The following is a 13,649-nucleotide window of genomic DNA, read 5'->3' as shown; positions in this document are numbered from 1 at the left end:
ACCTGTTAGCGTGATGTAGCGCGACACTATCTTATCCTCGAGTTTCATTTGTGCAAATACTCGAGGATGGACAATGCATGCGCCGCTCCCATCGTCCACCATAATGTGTCTTACATTTGTATCTAATATTCGTAAAGTGATTACAAGGGCATCATAGTGAGGGAAATCCAAAACATGGGTATCTGACTTATCGAAGATGATACTTTGTTCGAGTTCGTCGTACCGTTCATGAGTGATTGACCGTTTGAGCTTGTGGGTTGTGGTGAACTTTACGTTGTTGATCAAAACGTCATCCCGCCCCCGATGATCATGTGAATGGTGCGAGTCAGTGAGAGTGGTTTCGGCGGTCCCTGGTGTTGTTCATGTCCTCGGGAAAAGTTGGTCCTCCTTCGGTCACTCAACAATTCTTTGAGGTGTCCTTGATGAAGCACGTCCACGACCTCCTGTCTTAGGGCGATGCAGTCCCCAGTTTTGTGACCTCGCTCTTGGTGGAACTCACAGAGGGCGTTTGATTTTCTAGTGCTTGTATCTGACCTCATCTTTTGTGGCCACTTTACTTTTGGTCCGAGCTTCTTCAATGCGTAAACTATTTCTGAGGGTGACACACAAAAATTGTGAGTGGATAGTAAAGGGGACATACCTCTCTCGTTTCGGTGAGTCCCTGTCCTTGGCCTAGATGGGCCTTCTTCGTGGAGGGAGGGGGTATGATGGCGCTTCTGACATATGGCTGATGCCTTTCTCGATTGGATCGTGGAGCTGCAAGATCTCTCCTGGCATTATTTCTTCGATCTTTCCTGGTTTCGGCTTATACCGAGGTCAATCGATGGGTTGGCCCATTCAGGTCGTCTTCGTCGGCATGGACCTCGGCACAGTAGGCGTTGTTTATTACATCCCAAGTGGTTGGAGGATATTTCATAAGCCGACTTAATAGTTTTCTGGTCACCCTTGAGCCATTCCTGTTCAGCCCGTTCTGGAAAGCTACTACAGCTATTCCTTTCGATACATTCGGTAAGGTCATCCTTACTCTGTTAAATCGAGCGAGAAAATCCCTCAATCCCTCTTCGAGTGATTAATTGATGGCAAATATATCATTCACTCTTGCCTCCGACTTTTTAGCCCCAGCATAGGCCGTTACAAACTTGTCGGCCATCTCTTCGAATGTTTTAATGGAGCACGCGGGCAGTTGTGAATACTAAATTAATGCTCCTCCGGTAAGGGTTTCGCCGTACTTTTTCAACAAGATGGAGGATACTTGTTCTTTGGCAAAATCATTGCCCTTTACCGCGGTGACATAGTGAGTTACATGATCTTCGGGGTCGGCCGTACCGTCATAAATTTTAAGATAAGGCGGCATCTTAAAGGTCTTGGGTATGGCATGTGGGGCGGCTTCATCACTGTAGGGTTGCTCAACGAACCGACCAGCGTCTCTTTTTGGCAAGAGTTTTGGGGCACCCAGTATTTTGTTGACTCTTTTTTGGTGTTCTCTCATTTGATCCCGAAGCATTTTGTTTTCATTTTCCATTTCTTCCATTTTCCTTAAAATGGTCGTGAGGGTATCGTTACCTGCATTATTAATATTGTGAGTTATACCTGTTACTGGAGGGGGAGAGTCGTGCTGCTTGGTCATTTCTGGTGCAATGCAAGTCCTTTCATTTTCTCTAACTGGCTCCTGGGTGGGCTTGTCGAGGATGCTGGTCAGCGTATTTGTCAGCCAAGCCTCGAGTAGCTTCTTCACCGCTAGTGGCGCCTCTTCCGTTGTAGACGTGGAAGCTCCTTTACCACTGGATTTTGTGATACTGACGTGAGGGAGGGGCGACCCACTTCGCCGGGGATAGGTGTTAGGCGTTATGTCTTTTCCTTCGGTTACGGAGACCTCATTGATGGTGTTTAAGAGGTTGGTAGTGAGATCGACCACTGCCTTCATTCTTTCTTCTCCATTACCTGCCATGTCAAGTAGGAGCTCTTTTTTTATGAACTGTGCCAGTTATAGATCTAGAAGAAACTAAAAACTTAACTAGGTATTCCCACAGACGGCGCCAAATTATTTGACCAAAAAATATAGATTTTTGATTAAACTAATTAATTTTGTATGACGAAGGGCTAAACCTAGTTAATGATAATAACTTCTGGTCTATAATCGATTAACACAAATAACACAAGAGCAGTGTTGAGAGAAGATTAAATGTGATGTATATTCAATGTTTAAAGATCATTAATGATGGGGGAATATTAAGCAATAAATAACGATAAATGGCATTAAAGTAAATAAGGAGAATGATTCACCCAATATTGAATGAGGTGGATGATTCTTCTTTCTGACAATGATGAATGATAGACAAATGCTAGAATGTTGGGATCCTTCTCGGATCTAATGGAAAAAGTGTGGAATAGTAGACAATCGAATCTCTTTAAAAAGGTAGTGATTGTCTTTTATTTAGAAAGAGAGTCTTCTTTTCCAAGAATATTCTTATGAGAGAATATTATCTCCCTATCTATCCCTATCTCTTTTTCTATTTATATGGGACATTCCCTAGTCAACCCTAAAAGTACAGACACCAAGAATATTCAATAGAATATTCTTCTGAATATTCTATTGCAAAAACTAGCAGTTAAACACTGCCCTTAATACTCGACCTCGGCCGTTATTGACTACTCGGCTACGAGCCCCGTTATCTACTAATCGATCTTGACCATATCGCTTTCCACGATACCGCTTCATACTAAATCTCACTGAGACAGATTTTGACCCATACAAATATATCGTTATTAGACTATCAGTCTTAATGAGCGTAGAAATATTTGCTAACATGTTAAATTATTCGGTTACTCCCTCCATTCCACTTTGTTTAGAGTGTTTCGAAGTACGAAGGTCAAAGCAGAGATGGATCCAAAATTTAAGTTTTATGGGTTCAATCTTTAAGGTTTTTAGCATTGAAGTCATTGTATGTTTAAAATTATGGGTTCATAAATACTAATTTTATAATTTTAATGAATTTTTACACATAATTTATGCTTTGCGTCTGAAGTACTGAGTTCAGATGAATCCTATATCACCAGTCACATCCGCCTCTGGGTCAAAGTAGTTGATTGTTTGTGTGAATTCCAGCTACAAGTGCTGATAAAAGGAATTAACCTGCTCGTTTGCCATATGCACTCTAAGGTTCTATATCCCTTTCTTTATGTATGTATTTTTGGATCTTAATATTATAAGGGTCTATCTAGTGATCTGCTTTTCTTATTGTGTAATGTAATTAATTGGTATTTACAGCCGGTTATATTTGAAAGTTAATTAGCAAATGAGGGAGAGTATCTGTTGAGGGCATGATGCAATGTTGGGTAAAAGACAAGCTGCTGCTTATAAGAAAGGCGAGGTAATATGATAGAGAGAAGTTGTAATGGTGGATAAAGTATGAAAGCACTTTCCAAATTTTTGAGTGAGTTTAGTACCAAAGGGAAAGTATGGATTGGAAGAATTCCACCAAAGGATTTTCAATGATGAATGAGGTATCACATCAGGCCCTGAGCTTCGGTAATGGATATCTTTCTCATCTGCCTTAAGTTTTGGTGCGCAAAGTCAACTTATACTTGTGCTAATAGAAGGTAACAGGTGTCCGATAATCGGAAGTGGATATCTAGTATACAATATACACAGGTTCGAACACTCAAACTCAGTACCTTCAGCTCCGAACTTGTATATGTTATAAAAGAATTCAGCATATACGTACGAATAATTGATTTTAGACCCAGTAAATTAAATAAGAGGTAGTAGAACTCTAAACTCAAACTCATTAAGTTCAAATCCTTGATTTGAGTCTACTCAGTAGAATAGTCGAGACTTATAGCCTCCTAACAATATTGTTATTGTAAAAAATATAATGAGAGATCATTGTTTTTCAAAGGCGATACAGAAAAGCAGCAACTCTGATGATTAGCTTTGTTGTAAGTGTTTTTACCGATCAATACTATATAGAAAACTTATTTACCCTCCCTAATCAAGTTTTTTTAACTTAATTACATGGTCATATACAATTTACCAATTATATACAAATTAGTTTTAAATGAGTATCCCTTTATATTAGGAATTGAAGAAGGAATATACATACTCTCTCTCTCCGTCTCTCTATTTGTCCTTCTCTGTTCTTTCCCCACTTTGATGTTCTCTGATTTTTATCCTTTCTTGTTGTATATAGTTTTAATGGAATTCATCAATGGATGTCAATCGTTTTACTATAAAGTTTTAACTTAGAATTTTTCCTTGCACAATTGGTGTTCAAATTAAAATTGCCAATCAATAAATTTTGAAGGTGTTTGACTCTCACCATTGACAACCATTAAAAAACTTCTAAAATTTGTTGTAAACAATTGAAGAAGAAGAACATGACATATAATATACTTACGAAATTGTATTATAGTTATATATAAATTGTATTTAAGTTGTATTTAAGTTATATTTTGTTGTAGTTATATATATGTTTTATTTGAATGTTGTATGAAAGTTGAAAAATATGTATCAAAATTGTATTAAGAGGAAGAAGAACACACCAAATACAAAATATATATACAAAAAAACATACAAAAGACATATTGTATAAAATTTGTATGAAAATTGTATTTAAGTTGTATGATGTTATAGTTGTATTTACCTGGGTAAAAATAATGTATGAAAGTTATAGATAAGTTACAAATTAGTTGTATACTATATAATTAGTAGTATAAAATTTATTTTTAGTTTATATGTTGTTGTGAATGTACCAAATATATATATATATATATATATATATATATATATTAAACTTGTACGAAATTTATTTTTAATTTGTATGTTGTTATACTATACAAATTGGGTTGGGTATTGGATCCAGCTTCTCAAATGCTTACTGTGAAGAAGGAATAGAAGTTGGACACTAGTAAATTATAGCGCTTGACAGAATATGTCTTCCATCTTGAGCACTAATCAGTTTGTTGGTTCCTAGATTTCTGAATAGAAATTTTATCTCCTATAGCAAAGGTATACACCATATTTATTATAAACTAAAATTATTTTAAAATATTATTTTCTATAGCTACCTTTTATATTTTATAGCAAAATAGAGATTTATGGTATATACTACCATTGAGGCATGAAATACGCTATTTATGTTTTTCCTACCTCTTTCTTTCAATTAACACAGGATTCTCTCTCATATTTTTTTCTTCTTTCTCCCTCTCTTCCTTCTCTCTCTCATCGAGCAACTCAAGATACACGCCCTAGTATTGATGGCCGACGAGACATTAGAATAGAGTAGAAGGCAGCCATGAAACAGAAAAGAGTAAATTTTCGAACGGAAAGGAACAATGTAATGAACTCTTATCAAAAATTTATTGTACGGATCCGACGAACTTTCTTCTCTTTTTGGCCGGAAAACGCCATCTCCGACGAACTTTCTTCCTTCTTTGCTATTTTAGTCACATACAATAATACAAATACATTATATTTTGTACAAATTCACTCGAAGATCTGTACAAATTCACGCCATCTGTATTTATGTATTTTGAAGATCTGTATTTTTTTAATACAACTGAATACACATGTATTCATGCCTACTGTACATACAGTATGCATATAAACATTGAAATACATTAAATACAAACATTAAAATAGTACAAAATATAAACAGTGAATACATTTAATTTTAAAATACAATAAAATACAGTAAAATACACTGAATACAAATAAAAATACAGTGAATACAACCAATAAAATATACATAATACAGCAATAATAACATGTATTAGGAATAACTAAAATAATGTTAATACAAATACATTTGAATATACTGAATATAAAATAGCGAATACAGTAAATACAAACATTGAATCTAATGAATGCAACAATAATTTTTTTTATTGAAACACACTAAATACAAAAGTTAAATACAACAGATATATACAACTAAAAAATTATTCTAATTAATTGGGTAGATAATGAGGCATGTTAGAATTGATTTTGTTGAGTTATATTAGGAGTGTATCACGCTAATTGATATTATTTCCGTTATTAGACAGTTGGACATACCTACTTTTAAGGTGATTGTCGTTACTGTATTCATGAATACATGGCGCGAATACATGTGAATACATGTGCGTACAGCTAGACTGCACTGATTTTAGGCACTTTTTGCTGCTGTATTTATGAATACAGCAACGCAAATACACTATCGTAACAACTGATTAGTAGCTATAGGAAGTAATTATGTATATGGTAGTTATAGGAAGTTAATAGTCACTAAACAATGGTGAATTCAAAATTCTATTAGGATCAGTTTTCTTCCCTTAGTCCAATGGTTGGAGAAATTAGAAGGTGGCCAAATTTATAGCATCAAATCTAAACGTGAGTTCAATGATTTGGTGTCTCTTGTATATTACTACTATGGCATAATGGATTATCCTCGAAGGATGTAGATCGTTAATGAATTTGGTCAGCGAAGGACGTTTGTTGTTAGATAAATATGTGTTTAATTTAATTTTTTTTTTTTAAAAAAAGGAAAGGAAAAAGGTGTAAGTGAATCCCTTAATTTAAGACAAAAATGGTCTAACTCAGTCCCTAATTTAAGGCACTAATAATGGATTGTATACAAATTGTAAGCAAACCTTATTTAGGGCGGATAATATAGAAAATTGGGACAATTTTAGTAAATAAGTTTCAAATATTGTATAGGAAGGAAAAAATCCCTTGTAAATACCAGAGGCCTATACTTAATGATATGGGCTCTAACACTATGAGACTGACCCAAAAATATTTGAATGCTTGATCTCAAACTTGACCAATTTTCAAGCTAAATAGGCCATCAGATATAGGCCTAAAACCAAATAATTATAATTTGAGGCACAACAAAGCTTCTAGAAATAACAAAATAATTACAAGAGTTTTATCTCAAAAGATCAAAGTAAAAGGAACTAATGATACCAAATTAAATTAGAGAACAAACCAGAATAATCACAAAGGGTTGCTCATCATAATATCTAATAACTATGCAGTAATTGAGACAAAGAATGATGGATCCCCCGCGAAATACTGTCTGTTAGTTGGCTTCACATTTTTCCAAAGCTTTAAAAAAAAATGAAAAAAAAAAAAAGGAGGGACACTGTGCAAACTAATGATTAATTAACTTTCTCAAGGAAAAGAAAAAAAATTAAGAAGCATAAATCCTATCAGCACATTCCTCCCCACAAGAAAGTGAATTCCCAATTCCAGCTATTCCAATGTTTTTCACAAGCTGAAATTGAACTCTAGCATAGGAGACTGATAACAGCAGAGAATACCAACATAAACGTAAGATACAGCTCTGAGCTTCTAAATATGGTTGTCGCTGAAGATGTTTTCTGTGCCCTGAAATACATGCATGATCAATTTAGAGGAGCGTTAGGAGTAACCAAAAATATGTGTAACAGAAGAGATAATAACCGATAATATCATACTTCTGCTTAGAAGCAAGGGCACCACAGTAGAGAGCATTGCTAGGAACTGGCAATTCTGTTTTATTGCTATGATCTTCGGGATTAATGATTCTCATATAAGTTTCCTGCCCTAAATACCACCTGTCCAGGTTTTCTGCTCTGAGGTTCCATACACCAACGTTGTCAAGAGATGCCATGATTGCTGTCCATCCTCCAGGAAAAACCTAAAAGGAACGCGAACAGGTAAGTAGAGAGAGGAGCTACATAGATACAAAATGAGCAAAGGAAAAACAGTAATTGAAAGCCTTCAACCTAGTAGAGGGTTATATGCGCAAAGACAACTACAGAAGAACAAACCTGAGTTGTAGACCGGAAAATTGCATCCCACCGATTATAAGAGCCCCTGTTATTCTCTGTCCATTCTCCAAAACCCATCCTGCAGCAGACAGGAAAATAACTACCATTAACATTCACTTGACGGAAAGGTACAAATAATAGAATGATACATTTTTAAAGCAAAAGCTATACCCAACAACAAAAAATGAGTAACCATCCATGTGAAAGCTCTGCGCCACAGTGTCATTGTTCTGCAATATGACTTCTATAAATCCTTTGTATGTTGCATTGATAACGGACGTATCCACCTTGGGTGGTCTGTTCATTGGCTTGGTTGGGAAATCAAGCTTGTAGTCACCCTTCACATGGTATACATCGGCAAGCCTTATTGGAGTTTCAGGATTTTTAAATGAAATCCCGTTATATGTAGCTCGAAGTTTTCCATCAATTACCACTGGTGGCACACTCTTTAACAAATAAACATCTGTGACATTAATTTGACCATAATGGAAAGATCCCTGAGGATTCGGCCGAGCTCCACTTGCAGAAACATTTTGCCTACAGACATTGCATCACATTATTGAATAGAAAGAAATAATTGCAAATTCCAAGCCAAATTAGTCATCTTAAGTAGTATACCAATTTGTATTACTTGAACAATATAGTGAAATCAATAGGTAGGGAAAGGAAACAGTCAATGAACCTGATGGACATGGCCTGATTCAGTGCAAAAGATGTGTCAAAAGCATCATTTGGAGGGTCCGGAAGGGGGCCAGCTGCCTTTCCTTTGGAGTTGGAATAGTGCAAAACAGCAACGCCAGTTACTTTCTGCCAGAGTGATTGATTTACAAACCTAGCACTCGCCACAATGTAGTAATCACTACTTGCATTCTGATCCATGGTAACCATAAATGTGTAAGATTGCCCGACATGAATATCTACACTAGTATAATTCTGCTGTGAAGTGTAATATCCCTCCGTCTCCACCAAGAGTAAATTATGATTTTGAATCCTAAAATTCAAACAAGTAGAGACTCCAACATTGTGCACCCGAACCCGATAGGTTTTGCCTGCAAAACGACATATTATCACATGCAAAGGGTTAAGATTTATGTCAAACAACAAACAGAAACATTCAAATTATTTGCTTTCAAATAAGATGATAATGTTAAATAACAAGGTCCAGTTCTTAATCTAACAGCTTTCACAAATCTGCTACTTTGCAATGTTTATATGACATCAACCACACTTCAACTTTCTACAAGCTTGATACAGGCTAGAAAGAAAAACAAAAGTTGAATATACAAAAGAATCCAATAAAATTGTTATCACTTCCATAATGTGACTTTTTTTTCATTTACTAAAAAACACAAAGGATAAAGACAACTAAAGGTGATCAGAAAACAATTTCAAGTGGACGGATCAAATTCATGAGGCTTATTTTCCTGTCAAAGCGCCAGTATAAGGGCAACCAATCAACTACATCAAGTTTTGAGACTTATTTAGCAAGTTCTGAAGAGCTTGACCTGGATTAACATTTATCGTTTCATAATCAATCCCATCAGGCACAAACGTCGTGTTGTATCTAAATGGGCCTTTTCCATTAATAAGTACTCCATCTGGCATCGCCAATTGCTTTCCAGCATCAAGGTCCTTCCTCAAAGCCTACAATTTGAAAGTAAATCAGAGCTGGTACAAGTAAGTTCACAAGTCTAACTGCTTGAAAAAGAAAACTAAAAATGGAAGAGACACTAACTTTATGGTCGCGAGTGTACCAATCTCCAATAATTATGACTATATCCCCATCAGGAGGACTAAAAGGAATAGGGATAATGTTACGGTTCGTGATAATAAAAGAACCGAAACCACCAGAAGCCCTCTGTAGGTTGAGGGAAGGAGAATAGAAGAAGCTACCAATCTGATCCTTTACTTGAAACTGGTAAGTGAAGTTCCATTTAGCAGGGATAGGGCAATTTGTACCAAGAACACCATCTTGCCAGGAACTGCGTCGCATCTGAATTCCAGGCCTGCAAAAATTCAAAAGAAAAAACTAAAATCCTAAAGTATATAACATTTATAGCTTGTTTGGCCAAACTGGAAAAATAAGTTTATTTTGAGAAATATTTTTTTCAAAAGTGTTAGCTTTTCAAAAAAAGTAGTTTTGGAGAAAGGCAGTTTGCATTTGGCTAATCAATTTGAAAAATACTTTTAAACAATAATTTATGTTTGATCAAGCTTTTCAAAAAGTGCTTTTTTAAGTGTCAAATTACAGATAAGGACATAAAGAGATTTGCTTAATAGTTAATATTATATAAGTAGATAAATAATTACAAATATTTATTATTAAGTAAAATATAAAATAAAATTTAAAAGTACTTTATTCTTTCAAGATAATTTAAATATATCAAAAAATTATTTTATATTACTTATTAGTTTAAACTAAGTAAGGTTATTTTGGTATATATAATATTTTGCAAGGGGTATTTTTGGTAGGAAAAAAAAATCAAAACTGCTTCTGCTTCTAGGGAGAAGTTACTTTTTCTCCTTCTTCAAAACTGTTTTTGCTCCTAGCCAAAAGCACTTTTTCCCCCCAAAAAAAAAGCTTGGCCAAACGCCTCAAATTGACGAAAAAAGCACCACTTTTGGCTTGGGGATAATCTTGGCCAAACAGGCTATTAATATCACATAAGTCAACACTCAATCTTCCTATTAAACATAGAAAATGTGCTTAAAATTATAACATGAAACTTACCAAGTGACAAGAAGATTTTCGTCCAATTTGTTCTTCACGTTCACCACGACATTATAATTGGTCGTAACGTTAAGGACAGGACCTGGAAATTTCCCATTCACAGCTATAACCTGCAATTATATGTCAAACCATGGTCTATCAACCAACAGTCAGAGCCTGTTTTCTATTTATTTATCTCCCTCATTCTGGGAAAATTGAAACACAGGACAGCAAATATTTGTGCATAGCACCTAAATAAGTTTTTTTTAGCACAATACAGTAAATACACAACTATTGTACTGGCCTACTGGGTACCTCAACTACAACCTCCCAACCAGTACAAGTACCGGGGAAGAAATCACCTAGTAAATTTTAGGTCCAATTCATAATCATATAACTGAATATATAAACTATACAAGCAAAATGTGTACAAAAATCACCATTCTATGTACCAAAATTTAGCAAACCTTTTAAAGTAACTCTAGCATTTTGGTCTGAAGCAAAAACTAAAAATCACCACTATGGACCAAAATTGACTAACACAAGGGACCCAAATAGTGATCCTAATAAGTGGTCCCTTGAAACTTTTACACACCAGATGATAGTAGCACTAGATAAAGAACAAAATCTTTAAAAAGTATTACATCAGGAGAAATTGAAATTGACATGTATCTCTAATGAGATCCTAACCTTTTTCATCTACCAAAGTATCAAAATTATGAACAGTTATAAAGGGTAAAAGCGAAAAGAAAAAAAAGAGAACTCCATGGGAACATACCACATAAGTTAAAACCCGATAACCCAAGAAAATATTTTTAAAAAAGGGTTCTTTTTTTCTCAAATCTTCCTTGACTAGCAAGAGGATAAAGATTCTTTTTTCTAATAAAGCAAAAAAAAAAATCGGTTGGTTCATGCAAATCAGAGAGGGAGGAGGAAAGTGGGGGAACCTGTTGGGGAACGCCAAGAGGAGAAACAGTGATGTAGGAGTACTCCAACTCAAAATTGACATAAGGGTCAGCGGCGAAGCAAAGAGTGAAGAGCAGAACAATGCAACACAAACGGCTGCCCACAAACGAACCCATTGATTTTCCAATGGAAAAAAGACAACGAAAGGGTTTTTCTTTTGTATAGACTAGAGAGAGAGATTAGATTACTTTTTGTGTATGAAAACACCTTAAAAAGGAGCCTCTTGTTTACATGAGAGTGGTGTGTACTGCTAAGCAGGGGGATGAAGTTTGAACAGTCACAGAGGAGAGCAGAGCCTCTTTTAAAACCTCTTCTTTTTTCGGTGGGGGTATGTTTTGTTGGGTTTTTATTTTTTATTTTTCTTTCAAATGTTTGTGTAGTATCGAAATGAGTAAATTAAGTAGTACTAGTACATAATAGTTGGCTTAAAAAAACAATGGAAAGGAATAAGGGAATGGATTGGGGGTGAGTCAGCAAAAAACGGTTCTGTATTTCGCCCTAAATCCTTTATAAAAATGCCTATAATGTGTGGCGCAATGTGCGTTCATAAGTTACCCACTAACTGGTCAAGCCGGTTGTAAACCAACTCTCTTTTTATTTCAATTTCTATCTATTTTTTTTCATGGTTAAATACATTTTCAAGATAATTTCGACCTTACAAAGTTACAACTTTGAGTTATGTGGTCCTTTGGGAGATTAAGAGCCCATTTGGATAAGTTGATTATAGATAACTTATAAACTTAAAGTGCTGAAACTGATTTTTTAAATAAGCATTTATGTGTATGAATAGATGTGCTAAACTAATAATAAGTAATTGATGTGTTTGGTAGAAAAGTACTGATAAGCTGTTATTTTGTTAAAATAACAAAAATATCCTTAAAAACTTTACAAAAGATTATAAATTAAAAAATTTCTTTGTAAAGAAAAGGATCAACAAGGAATATGGAATGAAGGAAAGTTAGAAATTTTATTTTGGGAAAAAATATTTTGTGAATTAAAATATATTATTAAGGATAAACTAATAAAAGCTTTGGTCAAACTAAAACTGCTTATGAGCTAAAAAGTCATAAGCTCGGGATGACCAACTTATGACTTATACCTGATTTTAGCTTATTATAAGCATTTTGAATATTTACCAAACGCGTAGAAACGCCCTCTAAGTTCAACTGTATATCTTCTTCCGTTACAAATTATTCGAGAAAAAGAAAAGTTAAAATTAAGAGGGTGTTTGTAAGCTTATAAGCTGGTCAAATTGGCTTATAAGTATATTTTAGTTTATCTACGCGTTTGGTAAACACCCAAAGTACTTATAAGCTAAAAGCAGACATAAGTCATTAGTTGGTCACCCCCAACTTATGACTTTTCAACTTATAAGCACTTTTAGTTTGACCAAGACTTTTACTAGTTTATCCTTAATGGTAATATTTTTTTAATTCACAAAAAAAAAAAATCAAAATAAATTTTCTAACTTTTTCTTCATTTATTCATTGTTCATCGTTTTCATTACAAATATACTTTTTAATTCATAATCTTTTGTAAAGTTTTTAAGAATATTTTAGTCATTTTAATAAAAGAACAGCTTATCAGCACGTTTCTACCAAACACATCAACTACTTATTATTAGTTTCAGCATGTCTATCCAAATACGTAAATACTTATTTAAAAAAATCAGTTTCAACACTTTAAGCTTATCATCTATTTACAGTCAGCTAATCCAAACGCGCTCTAATTGTTATGTATTGGTCAAAATTCGATTTTGACACATGGATAGATCACGTGTATTCTTTGTGATAGGTTTTATCCTAGGATCACGATAGCAGCGGAATTCGATGTTCACAAGAAATACTTGTGGCTCGGTGATCCCCTCCCCGGAGAAATAAGTGTTGTGTCTCGGTAAAGCGTCCTAACGATTTCGGAGACTTACTAATGAAGTCACGACCCGAAACTTGACCCAGACTTTAATTGCCCCCGTAACTCAAGGGATTAACTCAGCCCACTACGCTAGATTTATCGTCCACAACTGGCTAGTATCTCATCGATGGATAATCGCTTTGAGTGACATGCGAAAATGGGGATGATCATGTGAATGTTAAACATAAGCTAAAAATACCCCCACTCAATTTACTTGTAAATTCATTCACAAATCGACCGATCCTACTCTTTACTTATAGTTATTGTA

The 13,649-nt window shown here is 34.8% G+C and overlaps 1 protein-coding gene across 1 annotated transcript; it reads right to left on the bottom strand.

Moving 5' to 3' along the window:
- Window positions 1-6,973: 6,973 nt before the first annotated feature.
- On the bottom strand, window positions 6,974-11,847 carry LOC104095242 (monocopper oxidase-like protein SKS1). The gene is made up of 9 exons (XM_009601325.4): window positions 11,452-11,847; window positions 10,526-10,635; window positions 9,530-9,800; window positions 9,300-9,438; window positions 8,477-8,843; window positions 7,966-8,331; window positions 7,795-7,873; window positions 7,459-7,661; window positions 6,974-7,369 (listed from the first exon to the last, which is right to left on the bottom strand). The coding sequence occupies exons 1-9, from the start codon at window positions 11,584-11,586 to the stop codon at window positions 7,270-7,272; spliced, it is 1,770 nt and encodes a 589-aa protein (XP_009599620.1). The 5' UTR covers window positions 11,587-11,847; the 3' UTR covers window positions 6,974-7,269.
- Window positions 11,848-13,649: the final 1,802 nt, after the last annotated feature.

Source organism: Nicotiana tomentosiformis, chromosome 3 (assembly GCF_000390325.3).
Source record: "Nicotiana tomentosiformis chromosome 3, ASM39032v3, whole genome shotgun sequence".
Classification (NCBI taxonomy): Eukaryota; Viridiplantae; Streptophyta; class Magnoliopsida; order Solanales; family Solanaceae; genus Nicotiana; species Nicotiana tomentosiformis.
This window is presented reverse-complemented; position numbering and strand designations above follow the sequence as displayed.

What these genes read in the sequence shown, in the direction of transcription:
- LOC104095242 (XM_009601325.4), bottom strand. Translation starts at nt 11,586, where the DNA reads ATGGGTTCGTTTGTGGGCAGCCGTTTGTGTTGCATTGTTCTGCTCTTC. An exon ending in TACTCATTTTTTGTTGTTGG is followed by an intron (nt 7,874 to 7,965) that starts GTATAGCTTTTG and finishes TGTCTGCTGCAG; the next exon opens with GATGGGTTTTGGAGAATGGA. An exon ending in GCCCTTGCTTCTAAGCAGAA is followed by an intron (nt 7,370 to 7,458) that starts GTATGATATTAT and finishes CATGTATTTCAG; the next exon opens with GGCACAGAAAACATCTTCAG.